Genomic DNA, 14,023 nt, shown 5'->3' with positions numbered 1-14,023 from the left:
CCCAGCGGTGAGGGCTTCGCAGAGAGCCAGAAAGCGAGAGGAGCCAAGCAGGAAAGCAGGAAGGAGAAGCCCAGTTCTTCTCAGCCGCTGCCTTTCCCCAGCCTCCGTCTCCTCCCTGGCCGAGCCCAAGTAGCCGCCGCCGCCGCCAACGCCGCTGCTGCTGGTGCGGCTGTCGCCAGCTTTCGGGGGAAAATGCTCTGGTTTCTCTTCAGATCGCATTTTTTGGGGAGGGCTTATTTTAATGACGGGTCATCATTAAAATAAGCCCTCCCCCGAAAATAAGCCCTCTGCCCTTTTCTTTCCCCAAAAAGATAATAAGACAGTGTCTTATTATCGGAGAAACACGGTAGCTGACTCAAAAAGGGCCAGTGTAGTCACAGCCTGAAGCCCTAGGGCTGTTCCAGAAAGGAGCTGAAAAGCTCGCAAAAGGGCCAAGATGGATCATTCCTACTTAAAACACATGAACATAATAAAGTGAACCAAACCACACCAAAAGCGAAGCAAATTGCAAACTATTTGCTTGTCTGATTGCCTCCTTACTTTTTTTAGCCAATCTTTCCTTCAAAGAATTTCAGACATTGTACATGGCTCTTGTCTCCTTTATTTTATTGTTACAGCAGCCTCATAAAGTAGGACAGGCTGGGGGATAGTGATTGGGCCAAGCTCCCTGAGTGTTGTAGGACACCGGAGACTGGTCTTCCCACACTTAATAACATATTCTGTCCACTACAATGACTGACCGTGTTGGTTGATCTATCTCTGGATCTTTTTAATCTAAGCCAACCTCTTTTACTTGTTGCCTAGTATGGTGATTGCCTTACACACAGCCCCTTTAAAGGCCTCTTGAAACCTAACCTAATATTGCTACCAAAGGCAATCTGATCCCCTGCGCACACAGGGACAACAAACTGTGCTCACAAGGGACAGAGGCTAACATCTCCTGTGCTACTTTTGTGTAACAAGTATCCTGTCCTGCTGCTGAACAGTTAATTTGGCTAAAAAAAAAAAGAGAGAGAGAGGCCCATCCATCCTCAGTGAGAACTTTCAAATGATTGCAGCCCCTATGAGGAGTACTGATGACACACATACACTTGTCCTCATCTATCTGAAACTGCAGAATCCTGCCCAGAACTGAGGGGAAAAAATACATTATGAGGGGATGCAAAAGAACCATACCCAGGAAACTAACTATAGCATGTAGGAAAGTTCTCAAGGACCGGTCTCATTTCAGTGCAAACTATAATTGAATAAATATTATTCCAATAATGTATTTCCCCCTTTCAGTGCCTGAAGAGAGCTCCAAATGGTGATCTTCACAAATATGCAGCTACATTCCCTAGAGAGCTGCACTCCCTCCCACCACTGCAAATCCTGCAGGCATCCACTTCTTTTGCCCCTCTGCCCCAGTTACTGACGTTGTTGGGATTACTCCTAACAAACAAATTGTACCTGATCTGAGCCTAGCAATGGCATTCCCATGACTACCACAGGCCTGCCCTCATTGTCACCCCAGATTAAGGTTGGCAGGGATCAGGCTAGTGAAAGGATGATTAACAATGCCTAGGCAGGTGGGTGGACACCTGATGAAGGGAAACAGGTTGGTTGTGGAAGCCGTCGTAGTTGATCTGGATGTTCTGCTACTGCTCTTCAGCCATAACATAGCACTGCATAACATCCCAGTCTCTGGTTCCACCAGTCGAGTTCTGCTGAAGGCCTCCAGACCTGACTGGCTAGAGAGGGGAACTTTAGTTCATGCACATGCTCTACATGTTGAAGGTCCCTTTGTCCAATGTCTAGTGACTGGAGTTCAAAGAATCAGGTGGCAAGTGAAGGGAAGGACCTTTGCCTGAGATCTCTGCATTCCCAGACCCACCAATGAGAGGAGACAGTACCGGATTTGATGCACAAATATCAGAGCTTCAAAAGTTATTTTTGAGAAGAATAAATATAATGACATGCAGAAGCCATCCCTACCTGGATCCCAGACCACCGAGCTGTCACTGGTCAGTGACAGATGGCTACAGCATATATTCCTTCTTCTTGAAAATGACTTCCCAAGCTCTGACAAATACCTTGTTTCCCCCAAAATAAAACCTACCCTGAAAATAAGCCCTAGTATGATTTTTCATGATGCTCCTAATATAAGCCCTGCCTCAAAAATAAGCCCTAGTTAAGTGAAACCCTGCCCTCCACCATTGTACAGCAACCTGAAGAAGATGACATGTATTTGAATAAATGTAGATTATTGTACATGAAAAAAAAATCCCCTGAAAATAAGCCCGTATCCGTTTTTGGAGCAAAAATTAATATAATTTTCGGGGGAACATGGCAGTCTGGCCTGGTATAAGACATCTTCCTCTGACTCTGTGTTATCCATGGAAGGATCTGTCCCTTGAGGTGGAAGAAAATCCTGAAGGTTGGATTCTTTGTTACTATAATAGATCTGCTTCTTCTTAGGCAAAAGCCTTTTGAAAATATCTGTTACTATGATGGAAATGAGCTAGTGTGGTACTATATGCACAATTAATACCTAGGCTCATCATCTTAAATGTTCCTCAGTAGCTATGAGAGACAGTGAGATATCAATCAGATAGACTCCCCAACAGATCTCAGCCTCCTGCGACTTTATTTTTGTCCCTCTGAGTATTTCCCAGCACATCTATGCTTTATTAATCCTGAGCAGTCTAATTAGTCAGAAGATAGTTCACAGCCCCATTCTTAGGGCCCAAAGGGATCCTGGTGTGCTTTGCTGGTTATTAAAAGCTATTATATCACAGGAGGTTGTTTTGTGTAGGGAGCCTAGGAAAATGTTGGAGATAGCACAGGTGATGCTTGACAGGATCATCAAATGCGGAATTTCCATTACCTGCTTCTAAAATTGGGGTGGGTGGTGGATATAGTCACATTAGTGTGTTGCAGCAGGACCAATAAAGAATTTTGTGTTGCCTTCAAGACTAACAAGTTTTATTGGAGAAACCCACACCGGTATAGGCATCTGCAATGGGTTGTAATTCACACAAGTTTATACCAAATAAAACTTGTTCCTCTTTAAGATGCCACAAGATTCTGTTATCATAGCCCACAGACTCTAGCCAGATGCTTTCTAAAATATTTAAATGCTGTCATCCTTACTGCAAGGACAACAACCTGTACCAGATCAGGAAGAAGTGGAACAACACTTAGATAGCAATAGTGGTGGCTCATGGACCGGAATGGGGGTACCTTGCTCCAAAATGTTCATGTGTCCTCCCTGGGGTGGTAGCAAGTCACCCTCCAGTGGCAGACTGCAAACCATTTGAACAATTGTATTATTTATTTAAAATATGTTTACTCCGCCTTTCTCCTCATAAGGACCCAAGGCAGCTAACAAATGTCAGAAACAGAATACAAGGAGCAACAAGGAGTGCCCTTCTTCTCCTTGAAGGAGTGCCCTTTACCCAGGCAACAGAGCAGTGCTCCCTTCAGCTTCTCAGAATGAAACAAAGCTTGTTCTCCTAGAAGGGATGCATTATACCACAGGTATAATGAAGACACAAGGACTACAAGCGAGAAAACAGTGCTGGACTAGGCTTGCTGCGTGAGCAGGTGAGGCAATGTCCATCTAAACAACAATGGCCCTCTGAACCATCAAGGAGTCTAGGATGTACTTAGAAGAGGCTGGGTACAAAATGTAGGTGTGATTGGCTCTGCCTTTGGTGACCCTGACCTTTGCCTCACCAGCCCCCCCCCCCCCGTGCATCAGGCACTACTGGAGTAAAGCCTCCAGCTATAAACATGCATACCAACACTCACTGCTTACACCTTCCAAATAGCCAGCTGGTATTTGGGTTGTAAAAACCTAATAAATGGCCACTCACTATGCACTTTGTGTGCGAGTGGCAGAGGAGCAAGATAAGTAATAAAATAACACAGTAATTGGAAAATAATTCAAATAGGCATACTCTGAGTGCAACTTACTTTAGCATACTAAGTTACAGTTAGAGTAGGCTGATTCAGTGAGCCTACTCCAGTGCAATTCCCTATTTTAAGTAAAAGGATTCTGAACATTGTTGCCTTGTATCTTTTCGTCCCACTTCCAACCCTTTTGCACAATTTTGAAGTACTGTAGAAAAATGCAAATCCTGGTTGACTAGAGATTAGAGTAATAGACACTTCACGAGCTATGAGCAATGATCTTTATGCTGTATCACATCCAGTTTTCTTCTTACACATTCATATCCTTGCCTAAATGCTAAGATCATGATGGAAAGGGGGCACAGAACGTATGCGTAAGATCAGAAATTTAGGATCTGAGAGTAGGCTTCTGAATGCTGCTGCGAGACTTCCTCTTTGGACCAAAAGCATCAGCTGAAGGACACCTTGTGTCCCTTTCCCGGGCTGCTTCCTAACAACTTGTTTCCGTTTCTTCCATGTTCTCATACGTACAGCAACAACAATTAGAAAATCCCAATGCTGTTCATTTCAGATCGTTGTACTGATGGATCCATTGGAAGATCCCGATGATGTGCTCCGTGCCAACCGCTCACGAGAGAAATCCTATATGTTTGATGTAGCCTTTGATTTTGCTGCTACCCAGGTAAGGGACAGGCCAGATAGCCAGGGTAGATGTGACAGGGCAGAGGGACTGTGGTGGTCCTCTGACTCTTTCTAAAAGTGAAGCACTCCTGTTGGAGGTTAAGAATTTGATGAGAACAACCCAGCAATTGGGTAGAGTTATAGGGATAATGGAATCTAAGGATGGGGGGCGCGGTATTTTGTTCACAAAAAACACTGCTGTTCTACCTTCTCCAATGAGGCATTCTCGTTGCTCCTCCCACCTGTAGAAAAGAAGCTGAAGAAAATGAGCGGGAGAACTGGTGGAAGGGAAGGGGTTAAACAGTTTTTCTTCCTGCCATTTTAAACTCCCATAGGGGCTTTTCTTTCTTTTCTTTTCTTTTTAAAGGAGACAATCTGGAGCATGTGTTTGCTGTCTACCTTTTAGTTTGCCTCAGAGGCACTTCTGTAGTCTCCCTTCTATCCTGCTTGTCTCAGACTAAATGCCAGGTGGCAGGTGGGCCAGCAGGGCCAAAACCATGCTCCAGTTTCATCGGCTCCCATTTCCAGCTAATTTGCCCATTTAGATGAAACTGGAGCTCCTTGAGTGAAATTGTCACCCCGTTGCTAGCTGTTGCTCCTGGCGTGAGAATTGTGAGAATCGGGAAGGGGCTGAAGGTGGGCAGCAGGGAGGAGGGACCTTTTTAAAGTGGCAGTGGCTGAAGGTGCATGACTGTTGTTCAGAGGGAGATGGGCCTTGCCTTGCAACAATTAATCATCGTTGCTCATGCCATAAGGTGGGAGAAGGTGCACTGAGGTGTTATGAGCCTTCTTGGCCCTACAGTGTGTGGACTTACAGTACCTGCACCTAAAATGCCTTGTTTTCTCAGACTGTGAAGTGAACTTTCTAAGGAGATATAAGCAGTTGCCAGGGGAATTAAAAATGTCTACATGCAGAGAGATGCAGATCTGATGTTCCTTGCTTGATCCTGGGGGCAGAATATCAGCTTACTCTGCCCTCAGTTTCATATGATAAGAATAGTTTTGTGTGTGCATATGGATATTGATTGGCTGGTCTCTTTATCTTCATAACAGTTTTAACACTGCATAACTAACCAACTCTGCCTGGCCCAAATGATTGTTCTGTGTGATCTGATTGTTCTGAGTGCATCTCAGCAATATCAGAATTCATCAGTGGATGATGTACCGTATTTGCGGGCATACAAGATGACTTTTTGGCCCTGAAAAACATGCCTCCAAGTGGGGGGGGGGTCATCTTGTACGCCAGGTGCATGTCTAGCAAACCCTCCCTCTCTCCCAGCGAAGTCACTTACCTGGTAGTAAGACCCAGTAGAGCCCCACTCCTAGCCTGGGAACAGCCTGACTCTAGCGCTGAACAGCTGACTGTCGGAACAGCAGAGAGGTGGCAGCCATTTTGAGATGCGACCACATGGCTGCTGCCTCTCCAAAATGGCTGCCGCCTCTCCAAAATGGCTGCCACCTCCGAAAAGGAACCAAAAGGGGCAAAAGGAACTCTCCCCATGATGCAGCCAAAGCAGAATCACGCATGCGGAAGAGGGGGTAGTCTTATACAGCAAGCATATAACAAACTCTACATTCTGAGTGGGAATGTTGGGGGGCCTTCTTATACTCCCAGTCGCCTTATACACCGGCAAATACGGTAGCGTAAAAACCAGTTCAAATTCAGGGCTAAACGTTCTTTTTTGAGGAATGGTCAGTTCCCTCCAATCTTAGGAGAGCTTGCTTTGGCAGTCTTTGAGAACCTCTATCCTGTTGAGTTTGGTCCAAGAGTAGTTCTGGAGCTCAAAGGAGGAGCATAGGGTGTTGGAGGAGAAGGCTGGATCGATTACTATCTTCTTCACCATATTTAGTGTATTTGTTTTTTATACCCTCACATGTTCATCTCCCCCTGCAGGAGATTGTGTATCGTGCCACCACCAAAGGCCTCATTGAAGGTATCATCTCTGGGTACAATGCTACTGTTTTTGCATATGGCCCTACTGGTAAGGAAACAACCTCAGCTTTGAATGACTTATATCTTTTCTTCCCTATGTGATCTTAGGACAACTGTGCTCTGAATACTGTAAGCATAGGATGCTTTAGTACTTGGGGCAATAGGGCAAACCTGTGAAGGTGGGTGGCCACCTGCATTTGGTCTATTTCAGACTCATTCCAGTTTTTCATACATTCCTTTTTACTGTTCAGAAATGAATTGCCCTTTGCTTTACTCCTGTACATGCCATTCAACATGTCCAGAATTTGCAATGGTTTCTTTCTTGGACCACAACTCCCAGAATTACGCACCCCATTGGGACCACGGTGGGATTCTGGATGCTGTGGTTTGGTGGAGTCATTTTTCCCAACTGTTCTGAAATAACCTCACAGGAGATCAGCCTTTCTCAGGAAAGACATTTTAACCTTTTTCAGTCTTAACAATTTCTTCTTCTTTTTGGATTGCAAAAGCAAATGAACGGGATGCCAAAAAAAGCTATTTATTTCCTCTTATTTAAGGGATGTGTTTGTTTGCTCTGTTGCAAAGCAAAGAATTGCAAAGAAGTCCTTTAGAAAGGTAAATTTGGTAAAATGGACTTCTAGCTTTGGTTAGTCTCAAGATAGAAATAAGTTACTTATTGATCAGCTATTCTTTTCCAATTCTCCTTCCAACTTCAGGCTGTGGAAAGACCTACACCATGCTTGGTACAGACAATGAACCTGGCATTTATGTGCGGACACTCAATGACCTTTTCCGTGCAATCGAGGAGACTAGCAATGACATGGAATATGAGGTATCCATGTCCTATCTGGAGGTGAGTTATCTTTGGAACAGCATAGGGTTGGGGTTATAAAGAGGCAGGGCTAACCTGACCTTGAGGTCTAGAGATGGTGAGGGATAACTCATTGATACATTGCTTGGTTTTTTGTATGTTGATAACACAGAACTGTGTTTGAGTTGCTCCCACAGTCAGACCCTCTTTTCATGCTTTCCTTTAAGTTCCTAAAGCGTGTGAGGGAAAACAACTGCAGAAAAGGTTAAAATACATGTATGTAATGTGCATTCCCATTGGCGGAGAAGAAGGGGAGAGTCTGATATGCACAACTCTGTGTGTGAGACAGGCTTATCTCTAATTCACATCTGTTTGCACATAGGTGTATACGTATTTCCCACCTCCTTTGATTTAAACATTTGAATAGGAAAAGACTGCACGGCAATGCAGATTCTACTATCCATCGTTTCCTCTCCTTTCTCTGTGTTCCCTCATTTGCTTCTCACCGTCTTCATTCTTTCAGCTTTTATTCCTGCCATACGCACCAGAACGTGCACAGATAATTGCCTTGGTAACACATCTGACTCACCCTAGTATAATATTGACATATGTTCACAGCTTGGAACAAACAAACAAGTGAAAACAAAACAGAGCGGACAGGAGTAATGAGAATACTATTAGGCAAAAGCACACCAATGGAAATACCATCCTATTCTGCTCCATCATTCAAGATTATGGTTGGGAATCACCCCGTCATCTGCTTGGCATGCACTCTGTGCTGAAACCAACTACCTCTGGTCTTCTTCAAATCAGCTCTCTCATACAGATGGTTTACACATGAACTGGCACAAAGACGTTACACTGATCTCGGGCATGTAGTTGCCTGTACCTTGGATCCAGATTAGATCAGCTCTTGCTATACAGCCCCAAAGCCATCTGTTCAAGAATTTAAAACAGCATCCCCCAAGATGATGCCATCAGAATTCAGCATATGGCAGAGATGTCTTCACTACTGCCTAATGTAGGTTGGCATAGCTGGAGGTCAATGCAGACTGGCTGAAAGTCATGATTGATGCCAAAGGACAAACACTGATGTGACCGAGGCCACTGTTTCTCTTTCAGTCACAGTTTCTTGTTACTTCCTCTTGCAGCACTTTTTGGCTGTCTCCCATCAGCTCCAGATAGCATGGCTAGTGCTCAGGAATGATGGAAATTCAAGTCCGAAACACTTGGACGGCACCTAGTTGGCGAAGCCTGTTGTAGAGAAAACTGGGTAGTAAAAAACAGACATGCTTGCTAAACTGTGATAGGTATTGAACAGATGTGATTGTCACTCTAATCACTGGTGCTAGAAATCTGGGACTTTTACCATACCTATGAAAGGAGGTAGTCATAAAGAGCCATGGCCTTCAAAGTAGCTTGTTTAGTTAGGGTCAGGAGTACTAAGTCCAATCTTAGTCTTTCTTTAAGCCTAACCATCACCATGTTCTATCAAGTCAATTCTGACTTACGGCAGCCCTTTTCAGAGTTTTCTAAGTAAAGAGTACTCAGAAGTGGTTTATCATTCCCTTCTTCTGGGGGCATCCTGGAACAGTGCAGCTTGCCCCCAAGGCCACACAGGCTGGCTCTTTCTCCCAGGAGGTACAAATGGGGGAAATGACTTCCTAAGCTCTAGCTTCACAGCCAGATGTATAACTCACTGAGCTATCCAGCCAGCTGAACTTTAAGTCTAGTTGTGTTCCCCACACACACACACACAACTGCACTTGTGATTCCAGCGGTGTTTTTGCTGGTGTTTGGAAGAGGAGGTGGGGAGTTAAGTTTGAAGGGGATTTCCTGCAAGGGATTTCCTCAAGGAGGTCCCAAGAACGTTATGTTTCTTTGAGTTCAGAGAATGTTGTCAAGCACAATTTATGCACCATCACCGTGACATGGTTGCCATGTAGGTGCTTTACTCTGGCTCCCAAGAGATAAGGGTGCCTGAGGCAGAGTGGCAAGTGGGGCTCCTCCACCCATCCAGGTCACAACGCATTGTGCCTAAACTGAGCCAAGTCATTTTGGCACCAGGTACAAAAGATTCCACAAGCACTTTCCCATTTTCTCAAAAAATGGTAGAAACAATGGGAACTTGGAACAGTTTCCTGTTATTTCCTGTTACTCCATATCTGCTGCATCTCTGTGTCCAATGGCGAGGATGGCCTAACCATCTCTCTAGCTAATCTTCAAGCAGATGAGACTTTTACATTATTTGAATCTGCTTGACCAAGCTAATGGCAGGCCAGTGCTTGAGAAACAAATGTGTTGATGATGATTTCTATCCACCTTTTCACTACAAGGTTGTGTTAAAGGTAGTGTACAATCAGCATAAAACATAATGCTGTTTCAGCAACTGCTCTGCACTTCACTGCACATGTGGCTGCCCTTGAGAACAATACAGATGTTGCAGTAAAAGCAGGAACCTTGCAACACTCAGTTTTCAAGAATTGATAGCACTGGCTATCTGTTCAGACTGTTCATGATGTCTTCTGAAGCGCTACATGGAATGTAACTGAGACATTGAGAGGACTGTCTCTCCCCCCCCCCCCCATATATACCTGTCCAACTATCAGGGTCTGTTTTAAAGTATTCAGATTATTTCAGCTCTTTTGGTGTGGTTTTTCTGAATGTTCCAGGCCCCGAGATCTGCTTAGATAGTTGGGTTAAAAATAAAAAATAAAAGTAATAGATTACATTAAAATAATAAATAAAATAGTGAAAAGAAAAAAGAAAGAAAAAGAACAATTCAACCATAATAATCCTTTAAAACAGAATAAAATGAAATACAGCAACAAAAAAGAAATTTACAAGTGGTTGAAATAATCGCACTCAATTAAATAATATTATGGACCTGTTTAAAAAGATATGTCCTCATCCTCTTGCCAAATGGAGCAAGAGTGGGAAGCAGTTGTAACTCATAGCTGTCATGGACCCCAGTGCAGTCCATAATCTGGGGGCCGTGAAGGAGAAAGCTGTCTCTTAGTTGCCTGTCAAGTGGGTCTCTGAAGCTGTTGGTTGCAGCTAAAGCAGGTCTGGTGAACGTAGTGGATGTCTGCTCCCTTCACCTGTACAGTAATTTGTGCCTGACAGGACTTGGAATCCAGCAAGAGCTAGCGATTCCCCAGCACTGAGCCAAAAGTAGCTGAGACTGCTTGCAATATTACCTCAGTCTAGGTCAACGGCATCTGTTCTCTTTCTCTGAACTAGATTTACAATGAGATGATCCGGGACCTCCTCAACCCATCCCTGGGCTACCTGGACCTGCGTGAAGATTCCAAGGGTGTAATCCAAGTGGCAGGGATCACGGAGGTCTCCACCATCAATGCTAAGGAGGTAAGCAGGGGTAAATCAATTGTACAAGTTTGAGAGGACCAGAAACTTCACTGTTGCGCCTTTGAGGTCTTGATCCCAGGTACAAATTTCCAGAGTTTGAATAAGTCACTGACCATGCCGTCTGGAGCCGTCTGGGGGATGTTGTGCAAGTTATAGTCTAAGAAAGGAACTTTTTGCAAGCTCTGCTAATTTCATACACTGCAAGAGCCTGCCATAGGTATGCACCTGTCACAGCAGCTCATCCGGCAAAGATCCAGACCTAGCCTGTATGAGTTCAAGAACTGTGTTAGACTTTTACAGACCAAGAACTGCGCCCAGACTTTTATAGTCCATCCAGGCCCGGGTTCCTATCTTCCTTAGTGACTAGGACTGCACAATAGATCATTGTGATGAAGGATGTTGTTGGCCCAGCATCTTCACATAGCATCCTGACTGGTGGCTGATACTCTGATCCTACTTCGGCATTGCTGTGTTGATGGTTTTTGCTTGCTAGAGCTCCGAGGAGTTTCAGCCAACCCAGTTGTTTGTTCTACTGCTTATTAACAGATGACATGGATATTAACCTGAAGGTAAGGCTAAATTAAACATGACTTTTTGTGTGTCCCTCCCCACTGGGGTTAGTTGTAGAGAAAGAAGAGAAAAACATTGCCAGAGACTGAATTTCATAGTGTAGTTGGTTTCATGGATTTTGTGTCATGTCCTTGGTTAAGAGGAGAAAAGTTGCCACTTCTTCCTGGCAGCAATTAGGGCTGTGATGAAATGAAATGGACAGCCAAATCGTTTGTATATTTACCCAGAAGTAAATTTGTTGTCTTTAATGGCGATTACCCTCAGTTGGTATACATAGACCATCCAAGGTGTGGTTGTGAAATCACTGGGACAGATTCTCTGACCTAGTTTCTTCGTCCCCTGATGAAAGTATAGGACAGAGACAGGTAACAATAGCCTTCTAAGATGAATGTTTCACAGATTTTTGAAAACTCATGCCTCCTTTTGCTAAATATAATGTCTCATACCCTTCCTTCAGCCTTGCTTCCGCCAGTAATTTTATTTGAAATTTCAAATATCAGAACTAAAAACAAATTTTCAAAAAATGTAAATTAAGAAAACATTTTGGAGAAAAGGTGAAAGTTATTGGTGCTGGGAGAGTGGCATGTTTTTTGGCTGGAGTTTTGAGGAGGCATCACAGTGGCACCATCTTCAACCCAAAGTGTAACTCAGAGGTAAAGAAGGATCAAGGAAAGATAATTCATGCATTACTGTCATAACATGATATCATATGCTTCACACTAAGAAAACAATAGTTATAATTGTGGTGGTGGTGGTGGTGGGGTTTCCTGTTTCTAAATTTAAAAATAAAACATTAGTTGTTTGTTTCAAACTACATACACTTCTGGTCCACTGGTTAAGAATCACTATTTCATCTGTTGTTGGATGGCAGCTTCTAGCAGCCCTAGCTACTGTAGCATCTCCTCCTATTTCTCTTCCACACAGATAATGCAGTTGCTGATGAAAGGCAATAAGCAACGGACCCAGGAGCCCACAGCAGCAAACCGGACTTCCTCTCGCTCCCATGCTGTACTGCAGGTCACCGTGCGCCAGAAGAGCCGCATCAAGAATATTATGCAGGAGGTGCGCGTTGGCCGACTCTTCATGATTGACCTGGCTGGCTCGGAACGGGCATCTCAGGTATAAGAGAAACGGGGAAGCCTTCTTTACAAGAAATGCACCCAGACACCTCTCGGGGCAAGTGTAAGGCCGACAACTCTCAAAGAAAGAGTAATAAAGAATAAAGACACTAGAGTCTGTAGTGGCAGCACTTTAATACTGAAATATTTAATACTGAAAGACTTCACGTCAGTTGGCGGAGGAAGGGGTTTATTAGGACGGTGATAAAGGTATAGTGGTCAAGTTGTGTACCTAGAGAGAAAGGCAGGATGAGATAATACATGGATGCAGAATGTGCCTGGATGCTGTCTGGTACCAGAGTATAAAATCAGCCTTCGCACTGTTGGACTTCATTCCCTTTGTCTCAGCATCTGCTATAAGGGATTCACTGCAGGTAAGTCTGGTTACTTCAGGGCCAAAAATGTTATTTTCCCCAGCAGTCTGACTTGCACTTACTGTTAGTGTTTTCCTCCTTATTCTACCATGATCCAATAAGGCAGAGGTGGGGAAATAGAATTAGGTGTGTTGCCATGCACACCCAGAGCCCCCCCCCCCCAGGCCAGTAATGGGCTAAAGCAGTGTGGTAGAGGTAACTTTCATTTTAGCACTTCTTGTTTCGGTGAGGAAAGGTTCTTTCTTTGGGACACCCCTCCACTGCCACTTGTTCTGTCTGATTTCTACAAGAGAGAGCTTCCTGCCTGGAGGACTGCACTCTTCTTCAGTATTTGACCCGGCTAGACGTCTCAGAACTGGCGTCTCGCTGGCCAATGCTATATCGAGTCCTTCGTCCTTAGGTCCATCTTCCTTTCAAACAGAGAAGTACACGTGAGCGTGTACATATTTATCAGGATTGACTCTCCATGTTGGAGTGATGGGGAGAAGGAGTAGACAAAGTGAAAGGCTAGTTACTAAGCTTACTGGAAGTAGGGCTCTTTGCTCAGGGCAGGCGGGATTCTAGCTAGGAGGAGGAGGAGAAGAAGAAGAAAACTCAGCCAAATATAAATTATGAAATGATACTTTGGATGAAGCCTCCTCCTGTTCCATAGACTTTCTCAGACCCGTGCCCCCAAAAGCCAACCTGGTCCCATGCCCTCACACTATGTCCCTCACCGGATTGAACTATATTTGACCAGGAAATGAATCCTCCCTGGCCTGTAGCTAATTTGAAACAGAAAGTGGCAATGTCACTTGTATTGGGACGAGTACCCTTTGATCATTTGCTAGAATATCTCCCCATTCATGAACATGCCTTTCCTTGTGGGTAATATGCTTGAGTTCTGTGGCATGGCTGTGACCCATGGTACAGAAGTAAGATGTGTCCTTCTGAATTTCCCCAACAGAGATTTTTCTACACTTAGAGCTCAGCTTTTGTACATACAGGTATGGGAACAACGTCAGTGTTATTTTGGTCCAAACGTTGGAAGGAAATCCTTAACATCCGTCTGCCACACTTGTCTTCCCCCTTCAGCTGATTTCTTCTTCCTTAGCCCATGATGGTCCTACTCTGTTCTGGCTTCCTTATCTCAGCATTTCCTCCTGAAATAGAATCCCTTCCTCCAGGCTTACTTCCATTCAAGTTGCTTTTCCGTCGTTGTTGTTCTTTCCTTCAGTGAATGCTCTTTTGAAGGCAACTCAAACGCTATGGTGTCCATCTGAGAAATAGATTC

General features: G+C 44.2%; 1 protein-coding gene across 2 annotated transcripts in view; it reads left to right on the top strand.

Annotated features, from left to right (window-relative positions):
* The window catches only part of KIF19 (kinesin family member 19), a 47,032-nt gene that overhangs the window by 12,126 nt on the left and 20,883 nt on the right, over positions 1-14,023 (top strand). For both annotated transcript variants that reach the window (XM_020813170.3, XM_020813180.3), the window contains exons 3-7: positions 4,466-4,576; positions 6,470-6,557; positions 7,225-7,361; positions 10,563-10,688; positions 12,183-12,377. In XM_020813170.3, coding sequence (XP_020668829.3) covers positions 4,466-4,576; positions 6,470-6,557; positions 7,225-7,361; positions 10,563-10,688; positions 12,183-12,377 — 657 coding nt within the window. The remainder of the gene's footprint in view (positions 1-4,465; positions 4,577-6,469; positions 6,558-7,224; positions 7,362-10,562; positions 10,689-12,182; positions 12,378-14,023) is intronic.

This window comes from Pogona vitticeps, chromosome 2 (genome assembly GCF_051106095.1).
Source record: "Pogona vitticeps strain Pit_001003342236 chromosome 2, PviZW2.1, whole genome shotgun sequence".
NCBI lineage: Eukaryota > Metazoa > Chordata > Lepidosauria > Squamata > Agamidae > Pogona > Pogona vitticeps.
This window is presented reverse-complemented; position numbering and strand designations above follow the sequence as displayed.